Below are 12,696 nucleotides of genomic sequence, written 5' to 3'. Positions count from 1 at the left end.
CTGTCAACATTTGTTATTTTCGGATCTGTTTTATTCTGCTTTAGGATCTTTGTATTTTACGTTCTTTTGGATTGACATACTCTTCTCCTAAGCATCTTACTGTGTTATCATTTAGATCCCTGCTCAAATATCAATGTCACAACAGAGGCTTCTTTAACTTTTCTCTTCTATTTCTATTTTTGCCTTCCCAGCTACCTAGTCACACACACTCTCATTATCTTGCTTTATTTTTTTATATGTCTTGTTACTACTTAAAATTCATTTATGTTTGTTTATTTATTTACCTGAATTCTCCACTAGGATATAACCTTCATGAGAATAGGAATTTTACCTCTCTTGTCCTCTGCTATAACCTCCCAGCATATGAAACCCAGCTTGGAACAAAGCTGTCATTCAATTATTTGCTAAAGAATGAATAAATGATTTTTTATTTTCTCTCTACTTCTGTCTTGGTGAAAAGGCAATGTTAGGAAGAACCAGATTATGGTCAGATTCCCTTACCCCACTTGTTCCTCTGAAATGTTATTAATTTATAAAAAACTCTGGGCTGAATATAAGAATTTGACACCTCTGTATTGATGGTAGATGTGTAGATTTGAAAAGTTGTGGGTAAAAATTTAAAAATATTTCTAAAGTTATTAATACATATTGTCAAATTACTTTCCAGAAGGATACATCATATTATATTCCTGCCTGAAGTGCAGTTTCCCTGTACTTCACCAGTATTGAATTATATCTTTTTTTAATCTTTGCCAATTTGATATATGAAAGACGGTACCTTATTTTTATTTGTACTTCAATAGTCTTTACCCTTATGTTTATTTTGTCAGTTTACCTTTTTTGTTTTTTGTTTTTTGTTTTTTTTTCCATTTTCTATGAGTTATTGCTTTCTACACTTGATCTTAGCCAAAAGGCCAAGAAGCATTGAGTTACTGCTTTCTGACTTTTCATGTTTCCACAGGGAAGTTAGTGATTTTCTTATTATATTTACGAGGTCTTTATAAATTAGGGCTTTTATTTCATAGTCTGTTATCCTTTGCAATTATTTTCTTCAGATGTTTTAATTGTAATAATTCTTTTGAAGTCTATTATATGTAATCTTATGTATTGTCCTTGATTGCTGTATCTCCATCTTACTTTTACATTTAACTGTTTTATCCATCTAGAATGCATTCTACTAAATGATGTGAAATAAGGCTCTAACTTATAAAACCACAGATTTTCTCAGCACTGTTTGTTGACTCCCTTTACCATTGGTTGGTGGTGCTTTTATCATACATTGAATTTAGGTATGTGTGTATGTATATCTGTGTATTATTGATCTATTTCTAAACTGTCTCATATTACTAAGTACTATATAGAGAGAGGTTAAGATCTTAAGCTGTGAATGACATGTGCTCTAGAAGCAGACTGCCTCAGTTGGAATGCAAGATCTTGCACTTATTTTGTGATCTTGGGCAAAGTAATTAACTTCTCAATTTCTTTTTGTGCCTCAATTTCCTCGTCTGTAAAGTAGGGGTAATAAGAATACCTACCTCAGGATATTTAAGAAAATTAAAAGAGCTAATGAATGTAAATTATTCAAGCAGTGCCTGGAAGAAAGTAAGCACTCTGTAAATGTTAACTATCATCATTAACCTTTTGATAATCTATATGACTAAAGGATTTTGGTGTTGGTAACGGACACAAAATTAGTTGGGAAGTGTTTTCTCTTTTGCTTTCTCAAAGTATTTGCTTAGAATTCTTACTCCTTCCTTAAATGTTTGATAGATTTCACTAGAGAAACCATTTGGGTTTGGTGTTTTCTTTGTGGAACGTATACAGATTTGTTATTTCTCCCTGTGTCATTCTTGGTAGCCTGGTTTTTTCAATTATTTGTCCAAGTGGTTTCACCTAAGTAATTCAAATTTAGTATCACAAAACTGAATTCATCAGCTTTCTCCTTCGGTTGTCTCTTTTTTTTGTCCTGTTGGCCAAGCCAGAAGTTGACATCAACTTTGACTCCTCTTTCTTTCCAACTGCACATTCATCAAGCTCTTTACAGTCTGCTCTCAATCATAATTTTCAAATCCATCCTTTATTTTTGTATTTGCTGCTGCCACTGCCATGGTTGTTCAGGCCCTTGGTAATTCTCATCCAGATATCACAGCCTCTTTTAAACAAGTTTGCTTTGAGTCTTGACTCACTCCATTCTTTTCTTTAGTGATGTTAGAATGGTCTTTCAAAATACATATCTGGTCACTTACTTCTCACTGCAAAATAAGTCTCATCTCTCACACAGTGCCCAACATATAGTATATATAATATTTGTTTTATTCAGTTGTTTAAAGGAGTATATTGCTCAGTATAAATTGATCATCTCTAATCTTTGCTGAATTTCTAGAGTTGTATCTTCAGTGATTTCATTCACTCTGAAGTTTTTTTGTTTTGTAAGAGGAATGCACAATTCTCTAATAAAATTATGTCTATAAATCATACCATCTCCCTTCAGAAAAGGAAATTAGTTTCCTTTAAACTTAAAGTGAGTTTCAAATAGCTGTAACTAGTATATTTTTAGGTTGGTATGAATTTACTATTGCTTTATTTTTATCACACTGAAGTTTTGTTAGCATAATTTGACCAAATTCCTTCTTAAATGGTTCTGAGATTATTTTGATACCATGTAAAATAATGTAGTTTAAAGGCAGTGATGTTTTAATTGGACAAAAATATTCAATTCCATAATGAAAGCTAGTGTACATTCAAGTAAGTGTATGGGTGGAAATGTATAAATTATTCCTTTGAAAAAGATTAGCCTTGAAAAACAAACCTATGTGCTATGGCTCCTGCAACATTTTTTCCTAATAATTTGGGAGTTCAGAAGATTCTAACAAGGTGCTTTTATGGATATGTAAGACTGTCAAATGCTTAGTATTTCTTATGTTTGAAATTGAAAGGGGCACTGAGCCACTAAAATAATAAGAAACAGTTCCATTTGTAGATAGGTAAATGAAATAGTTCATCTGCCATCAATGTTGTTGTTGTTGCTTTTAACAGAAGGAAAAGAAAACCTTGATTTGCATCCTAATAGGTATTGTTTCCTCGTAGTTTTCTTTTTTTCCTGAAACTCAAGACACTGAAGACATTCTCTTTGAAGATATGGCATCTTCGATAATCGTTTTCAACTGATATCTATTTTTTTTTTAATCTCTTTTCTAGGTTTTCGAAAAATAAGTTTAGATGACCTTCGGAAGGCATATATTGTCAAGGATGTTCAACAGTACATTCTTCATCGTTTAGATCAAGAAGAAGCTTTGCGACAACACCTCACAAAAGAAACTGCAGAGATGTTAAATCAACTGCACATTAAAAGCAGTGGATGCTTTCTTTATCTAGAACGGGTTCTAGATGGAGTTGTAGAAAATTTTATTATGTTAAGAGAAATTCGTGATATCCCAGGAACTCTAAATGGTCTATATCTCTGGTTGTGTCAAAGACTTTTTGTAAGAAAACAGTTTGCAAAGGTTCAGCCTATTTTGAATGTTATTCTTGCAGCCTGCCGACCTTTGACCATAACAGAATTATATCGTGCAGTATGGACCAAAAATATGTCATTAACCTTGGAAGACTTTCAACGCAAACTAGATGTCCTCTCCAAACTTCTCGTTGATGGACTTGGAAATACTAAAATATTGTTTCACTATAGCTTTGCTGAGTGGCTTCTAGATGTGAAACACTGCACTCAGAAATATTTATGTAATGCAGCAGAAGGACACAGAATGTTGGCTATGAGTTATACCTGTCAAGCCAAGAATTTAACACCATTGGAAGCACAAGAATTTGCATTGCACTTAATTAATTCAAACTTACAGTTAGAGACAGCTGAATTAGCTCTGTGGATGATATGGAATGGTACACCTGTTAGAGACTCTCTCTCTACTTTAATACCCAAGGAACAAGAAGTACTACAGCTGTTGGTTAAAGCTGGTGCTCATGTTAACAGTGAAGATGATCGCACATCATGCATAGTACGACAAGCCTTAGAAAGAGAAGATTCCATTCGGACATTATTAGATAATGGAGCTTCAGTAAATCAGTGTGATTCAAATGGAAGAACATTATTAGCTAATGCTGCATACAGTGGCAATCTTGATGTAGTGAATTTACTTGTCTCTAGGGGAGCCGATTTAGAGATAGAAGATGCTCATGGACATACACCACTCACCCTAGCTGCTAGACAAGGACATACAAAGGTGGTTAATTGTTTGATTGGGTGTGGAGCAAATATTAATCATACTGATCATGATGGTTGGACAGCATTAAGATCTGCTGCTTGGGGTGGCCATACTGAGGTGGTTTCTGCACTGCTTTATGCTGGTGTAAAAGTGGATTGTGCAGATGCTGATAGCCGAACAGCTTTGAGAGCAGCAGCATGGGGAGGACATGAAGATATTGTACTGAATTTGCTACAACATGGTGCTGAAGTCAACAAAGCTGATAATGAAGGTAGAACTGCTTTGATAGCAGCAGCATACATGGGGCATAGAGAGATTGTGGAACACCTATTAGACCATGGAGCAGAAGTAAATCACGAGGATGTTGATGGCAGGACTGCACTCTCTGTGGCTGCACTTTGTGTACCTGCAAGTAAAGGGCATGCATCAGTTGTTAGCCTTTTAATCGATCGCGGTGCTGAAGTAGATCATTGTGATAAAGACGGCATGACTCCACTGCTAGTAGCTGCCTATGAAGGACATGTTGATGTGGTTGACTTGCTTCTAGAGGGGGGAGCAGATGTAGATCATACAGATAACAATGGCCGTACCCCTCTTTTAGCAGCAGCTTCTATGGGTCATGCTTCAGTTGTAAACACACTTTTGTTTTGGGGTGCAGCTGTGGATAGTATTGATAGTGAAGGTAGGACAGTCCTCAGCATAGCTTCAGCACAAGGAAATGTTGAGGTGGTACGTACTCTGCTGGATAGAGGGTTAGATGAAAATCACAGAGATGATGCTGGATGGACACCTTTGCACATGGCAGCTTTTGAAGGTCACAGATTAATATGTGAGGCACTTATTGAACAAGGTGCTAGAACAAATGAGATTGATAATGATGGACGGATACCTTTCATATTAGCGTCACAAGAAGGTCATTATGATTGTGTTCAAATATTATTGGAAAATAAATCCAACATTGATCAAAGGGGTTATGATGGAAGAAATGCACTGCGGGTTGCTGCATTAGAAGGACACAGGGACATTGTTGAATTACTTTTTAGCCATGGAGCTGATGTTAACTACAAAGATGCTGATAGTAGGCCCACACTTTATATTTTGGCCTTAGAAAACCAACTTACAATGGCTGAATATTTTTTAGAAAATGGTGCAAATGTAGAAGCAAGTGATGCTGAAGGAAGAACAGCACTTCATGTTTCCTGCTGGCAAGGCCATTTGGAAATGGTACAGGTTTTGATAACCTACCATGCTGATGTCAATGCTTCAGACAATGAAAAGCGATCTGCTTTGCAGTCTGCAGCCTGGCAAGGCCATGTAAAAGTGGTCCAGCTTCTGATTGAGCATAGTGCCGTAGTTGACCATACATGTAATCAAGGTGCAACTGCACTCTGTATTGCAGCCCAGGAAGGGCACATTGATGTTGTGCAGGTTTTATTAGAGCAGGGTGCTGATCCAAACCATGCTGATCAATTTGGACGCACTGCTATGCGTGTTGCAGCCAAAAATGGGCATTCTCAAATAATTAAATTACTAGAAAAATATGGTGCATCTAGTTTAAATGGTTGTTCCCCGTCTCCTGTTCACACAATGGAGCAAAAACCTCTACAATCAGTGTCTTCAAAAATGCAGTCATTAACCATTAAATCAAATAGCTCTGGTAGTACTGGTGGAGGGGATATGCAGCCTTCGTTGCGTGGTTTACCTAATGGGCCAACTCATGCATTCAGTTCTCCTTCAGAATCTCCAGATTCTACAGTTGATCGTCAGAAGTCATCATTGTCAAATAATTCCCTGAAAAGTTCAAAAAATTCATCTTTGAGAACTACTTCATCTACAGCAACGGCTCAAACAGTGCCAATTGATAGCTTTCATAACTTGTCATTTACAGAACAAATTCAGCAGCATTCATTGCCACGCAGTAGAAGTCGACAGTCAATTGTTTCTCCATCTTCCACGACACAATCCTTAGGACAGAGTCATAATTCACCAAGTAGTGAATTTGAGTGGAGTCAAGTAAAACCCAGTTTGAAGTCAACAAAAGCAAATAAAGGGGGGAAATCAGACAATTCCAGCAAATCTGGGTCTGCTGGGAAAAAAGCTAAACAAAGCAATTCTTCACAGCCAAAGGTTTTAGAATATGAAATGACCCAGTTTGATAAAAGGGGACCCATAGGCAAGCCTGGGACTAGTGTACCACCTATACAAATGCCTGCAGAATCACAGTGCAAAATTATACCTTCAACTCAGCAGGAAGTTGGTCGATCACAACAGCAGTTTCTTATTCAACAACAAAGTGGAGAACAGAAGAAGAGAAATGGGATAATGACAAATCCAAATTATCATCTTCAGAGCAACCAGGTTTTTCTTGGTAGGGTTTCTGTTCCACGAACAATACAAGATAGAGGACATCAGGAAGTGTTAGAGGGATATCCTTCCTCTGAGACAGAATTAAGCCTTAAACAAGCTCTGAAGCTTCAGATTGAAGGTTCTGATCCTAGCTTCAACTATAAAAAGGAAACACCATTATAAAAGGTAAAATTTCATCAATAAAGAATATCCGTTCCCACTCCTTGGAATGCTCTTTTCCATAATACTCACATAGCCAGTACCCTCACCTCATAATCTCTATTCATTTTATAATCTCTCGGCAAGACCTTCCCTTATCACTGTTTTAAAATTTGAAATCTCCTACCTCTATCACGCCTTTTCTCCTTTTTCTGCATTATCCGAAGCATTTATTATTTACATACTTTATAAATTTTACTTATTTATGATGTTTTTGATGTTTATTACTGTCTCCTCCCAACAAAAACAAAAGTGTAAGAATGGGGATTCGTATCTCTTTTATTTGCTGCTGTATTCATGTACTTGGAATACTGCTTCGACCTATAGTAATTTCTCAATAAAAATTTGTTGAATACATGAGTGAATGAATGAATGAATAAATATACTCTTCATGGATCCCAGATTAAGAATTCCTTCCTATACAATCACTTTCCCCACCTAAAAGACTTGATAGTGACAGAGAGAGGGACTATTTCTGTAATACTCATCTTCATTTGAATAAAATAATGTATGTAGCACTTAGTAGATAGTAAATGTTAATTTCCTTCATTTTCACTCCAGAAGTCATGATTTAATCAGCAGAAGGTGATTTTTGTTATGGCAGATCTCTTAATTTCCAAGTAATATCTTCATACATCATGAATAGGTGTGGAAAGATGATAATGGATGGATGTACTGGGAGGACATGTATATTTAGATAAAAGAATTATTTACACTTAAAAAGATTCATCTTTCTAACTAAAAATATTTTTCCTCCCTCCACCACAAAGAATGCAGTATTAATTATATAGAGGACGTTAGTGAGAAAATAGGTACATAATTTTTATGTCACGGATACTTTTTTAGAAGTACATTTACCATACTGGAGATACAACCAAAGATTTCATTAGGAATCTTGGCTAAGTTGTACTACAAGTATATTCATTCCACTTTGCTTTTGACGATTTTTTCTTCCTCTAATAAAATCACATTCTTTCCTTTAGCAAACTGCAATCTCTCTCTTGCTTCTTTTATCTTTGGGAATATACTTTAGGGGTAGTTTAGGTGAAACATTACTATAAATAAATCCACCATATCTTTTAATAATCAATGTCCTTCAATGTGAATCTCTGGAAGGCCAGTCAAATCTCATTCAAAAGTAATTTGTATAAAATAATTATTCATTCATTCTCCAGTGTGGTTTATTTAAAAAATATTTAGTTTTGATAGTACTTCCCTCCAACTCTCATATCTTTTATAAAAGCAAAGTGTAAATATATATTAAACAGTAAAACACATGAATTAAGGTAAACATTTTGTGGAAGTATTAAAAATGACTTAAAAATAATAGATCTAAGGCAAATCTATTTGTTTTCCATAGTGTGTATATATATATGTATACATATATATCTTTTATGTGTATTCTTACATTAAATTTTAAGCTATGTATAATTGCATAGTATAATGTAGGAATTAATTCTTTTTTTTTTTTTTAACTTTTGCATTAGTTTCCTATTCTGTGAAACAGAAGACATTGTAATCAGAGTGGTTCTTCAGCTACTGGATGAAAACAGAAAATGCCTGTTGATTTGCTCAAAAAAAAATGAAGAATGTGATATCCACAGTACAGTTACCTTAATTACTGTAATGTGCCTAAATAGTAAGGCTGCCTTCTTAATGTAACCCTCTCTGCTTAAAAAATTTCATTTTGTGTGCTTTGTACTCCATACACAAGGATAAGCACTTTTTAAAATGCAGATGTATACTGCAGTTCCCTGATAAAAAGCTGAAAAAAAAATTTGATTAAACTATTTTAAGTTATGATTTGATAAATGTGCATGTGCCATGGTCAAATATATATGAAAAAGCAGTGTTCCTTGTATTTATTTTTCTTCTTTTTGTGGCAAAAGAAACTTAAGCATACTGTTTCAGTCACATTTGCATTGTTGTAGTGTATGGCCTGTTTCTTGTATATTTAAAATGTTGCTCAATAAAATAAATCTTGCAACTGTTTTATGTTCACTACACCTTCAACATTGGATAAAAATAAGTTTCTATATGAATGCCACATGGAGGTGAAAAAGATGTTTATTGGCAGGTTTCATTTTAATAATTTCTAATATTTTAGGGAGCTGCTCTAAGTTTAAATCTGAATTTTCCCACTAAAACCCTCATCTCTGGCTAAAAGTGTCCCAGACAAAACAAAACAGATTGTAGGCAGAACAAAGTTCTGTTTCATCCTCTGGGATGCAATTTTACCTTCCACTCACTTGTCATTCCACCTCCCCAAAAAAAGACTTTCATTCCTTAGGCCTAAAAATTCTCAGGGACAAACCCATGCCTCAGTTGCACATGTGTGCAGAGGGAGACGTACCTATCTTTTTGAGGGTAGATTTTTGATCCCTGAACAATTAATTGACTACCCTTATCTCTTCCTGCCAGTTAAACTGAATATAATTTACCAAGACAAATTTTAATGTTGTCTTTCCTCCCAGCTGTTTATATTTTGTAAAACTCTGTATGTCCAAAATAGCCCCCACTTAAAATCAATGAGATCAATTTTAATGGTTTAGTTGGATAATCTTAATGAGTGAGTGTACTGTGTGCTGTCCTTCACAGATGACACCTCTAACCCATCAGTCAAGCACATGTGTTTTTTTACTGTTACTTGATAAAAATTAGTGATGGATTTTCACTTTTCTGTCCATATACTCTCAGATTTCTTTGGACAAAGTCTGTGACCAAAGAAAGCAAAATTCTCTGGTTCAAATGAGTATGCGACCAAAGCTTTGGCCTTTTGGATGTACTCTAAACCAGTGGAGCTAGCTTATTTGGGTTGGTGTAGGTATGTCTGGAAAGGTTAGCATAATTGTTTAGAAACCATGGTTGTGGGTTTGATCTTTGAATGAGCCCGGTTAATCTTGCAAAAAACAAATTCTGTTCTTTCCATGTGCTGTTGATAAGGAGGAATGAGGAAGGAGAATTTGGCGATCAGCACAAAACTATTGCTACTACTGGGAAAATCTTTAGAATATATGATCTAGTACCAGAGGTCAGTAATGTCATCTTCGTGTATGAAGGACCCATGTTATTCACAGAAATAGAAATGTGTAATTAGTTGTTAAAAAGGTTTCACTTGACTCTTTTATAAGGCTTTTGCTTTTTTTTTTTTTAAGTCAGAATAATTCATTTTATTACATTAATATGCCATATCAGGAATAGAAGATAAGTTGATATGTTCTGTCAATATTAAGGTGAAATGGCAATAGTAATAACTCGAATGTGAATGTTTCAAGTATTGAATTCTTGTCCCTATGGGACATTTATTAAATACACTTAATAGGACTCTTGCAAAGTAGCCTTAAGAGTGTTAATGATTCTATCAATAAGTATGAATACATCCTATTAGAACCACCCTTAGTCATATCTCAAAATGCATTTACAATACTGTAGAAGATGAACTCTAATTTCCTATTAGGTGTATTTTTCTTTAGAAAAAAAAAGTTGTCAGTTTTTCTTTTAACCTTGAATTATTGGAATTGTATTTATTTAATTTTATTGTTTTTACAAATATGCACCTTGTACCCAAAGGGCAAAGTTACAACTCATTACATAAGGGATTTATGTTTTTCAAAGAGCTGAATGTTTTCAAATCCATACTGTATACATTTGAAACAGTTGGTAGGAAGAGAACCTGTTGGAAAATACGATTTTCAAAAGTAAGTATTCCTCTGGATGTTTTTATATAAATTAGGTTTTGGAAAAGGACATACATGGCTTTCAGTAAAGAAAAGGATGATATGGGTGTTGAAGATGCCTTGCCTTGTTTATTTGTTTCTGTGGGAGATCTAATGCCATAACTGAAAAATGGTTCTGTTCCAGTAAGAAGAGTAAAAACTGTCCTCAAAATATAAAACTCCTAAATAGCTATTTTTGAAATTGAAATGTTTAAATTTTGTAAATCAGCTGTTGACACTTCATAACTGTAATACCATGTGCTTTTAACATTTTAACATTCTTATAACCTTCCATCTGTGCCCATTCCCTAAACGTCATGAGTTTTTAACATGGGAAATAGAGTAATTAAAAATAAAAATCTAAATATTTGTAGAAAAGATTGAGGAAAGAAAATTGACCAGAACACAAAATGCAGCAAAATCTTTTGTCTCTTGCTCCCCACTACCACCTGAATCCTCACAAAAAATAGTTCACTACTTAAAAAAAAAAAAAAAACAGAAGTACTTTTTTCAAAATTGTTTTGGTCTTGCAAATGTATGTTTTGCTTAATATTCTCCATTTACACTTTTAAGTGAGTGTAGTTGCAGACAAATGCTTTCTTTTATTTTTCCCTTGGTTTGGGTTGTAAATAGCCTAAAATGTACATTGAATTTCACATTGTAAAATTTTTATTTTATTCCTTGTATTATATTAAGCAAAAATCCCTATGTATATGAAAGTGCATAATAAATATATTTGCTTTACAGAGGATATCTTGTTTTAATTTTGTCCTTGAACTAATAGAACATGCATGAAATGCTTACATTTGTTTTTAAGTTAGTTGTTTTAAGTAAATACTAAGCAAATGATTTGAAGCATTTTACGAAGGGAAAAAAAGAGACATAAAAACTGTCCAACACTGAGCCCTCTGTCTTGGGGCTGGCCACTATGAAGCTTGTTGCTGCAAGGGAGAGGCTAAACCTGCTTATAATTGTGCCTAAGAGTCTCCCCCTGAGTGCTCATTGCTCAGATGTGGCCCTCTCTCTAACTAAGCCACCTTGGCAGGTGATCTCACTGTCCTCCCCTCTATGTGGGATATGACTCCCGAGGATGAATCTGGTCCCAACATCGTGGGATTGAGAACATCTTGACCAAAAGGGGGATGCGAAATGAAGTGAAATAGAGCTTCAGTGGCTGAGAGATTTCAAATGGAGTCCAGAGGTCACTCTGGTGGACATTCTTACACACTATATAGATGACACTTCTTAGGTTTTAATGTACTGGAATAGCTAGAAGTAAATACCTGAAACTACCAAAACTCCAACCCAGCAGTCTGGACTTCTGAAGATGATTATATAATAATGTAGATTACAAGGGGTGACAGTGTGATTGTGAAAACCTTGTGGATTGCACTCCCTTTATCCAGTGTATGGATGGATGAGTAGATAAATGGGGACAAAAACTAAACAAAAAATAATGAAAAATAGGGTGGGATGGGGGGATGATTTGGGTGTTCTTTTTTATTTTTATTTTTTATTCTTATTCTGATTCTAATGTAAGGAAAATGTTAGATTGGGGTGATGAATGCACAACTATATGATGGTACTGTGAACAGTTGATTGTACACCATGGATGATTGTATGGTATGTGAATATAGCTCAATAAAACTGAATTAAAAATTACCTTCAAACAGAAGGTAAAAAACCAAAAAGATCTTGCTTTTATATCTTCTTGAAGCTTCAGTAAGGACTTAGTGTTCTTCCCCTCTCCCCCTGATTGATAACAGAATATTTCTTACCATGTCAGATTTCATGACTGAGAATTGCAGCACTCCAATGAATTGTATGTATGCTCCTTGAGAGTCAGAATATTTTGGCCATCTTACATTTCATATTTTTGGGTTTTATTGCAAGCAAATAAAAACAAAATTTCTGTCTGTTCTTTACTTAGTAAACTTGAGTCACTTCGTGACCTGTTTCCCTCACCAGAGCACCAAAGCGTGTATAAACTCCAAAGAGGTTTCTAAAAAGGCCAACAAGCTATTTTCTATTTTATGATACAGTGTTCTATGGTAGTTCCATTTTTTATTTTCTCTATAAATTTGTTTAAAACCTTATTCTAAATAAATTTAATAACATTATAACAAAACATTTAAACACAAATGGATGGTGTACGTGGAAGATTTTAAAAGAATTGGTTGGCTAAATAAACTTAAGTGGAG

The 12,696-nt window shown here is 34.7% G+C and overlaps 1 protein-coding gene across 3 annotated transcripts in view; it reads left to right on the top strand.

Moving 5' to 3' along the window:
* Window positions 1–11,025, top strand: part of ANKRD50 (ankyrin repeat domain 50) — a 62,134-nt gene extending 51,109 nt beyond the window's left edge. For all 3 annotated transcript variants that reach the window (XM_037830617.1, XM_037830616.1, XM_037830615.1), the window contains 2 exons: window positions 3,199–6,746; window positions 8,267–11,025. In XM_037830617.1, coding sequence (XP_037686545.1) covers window positions 3,199–6,743 — 3,545 coding nt within the window. In that variant the 3' untranslated portion in view covers window positions 6,744–6,746; window positions 8,267–11,025. The remainder of the gene's footprint in view (window positions 1–3,198; window positions 6,747–8,266) is intronic.
* Window positions 11,026–12,696: the final 1,671 nt, after the last annotated feature.

Source organism: Choloepus didactylus, chromosome 3 (genome assembly GCF_015220235.1).
Source record: "Choloepus didactylus isolate mChoDid1 chromosome 3, mChoDid1.pri, whole genome shotgun sequence".
Classification (NCBI taxonomy): Eukaryota; Metazoa; Chordata; class Mammalia; order Pilosa; family Megalonychidae; genus Choloepus; species Choloepus didactylus.
Note: the sequence above shows the minus strand (reverse complement) of the source record. Positions and strands in the feature narration are given on the sequence as shown.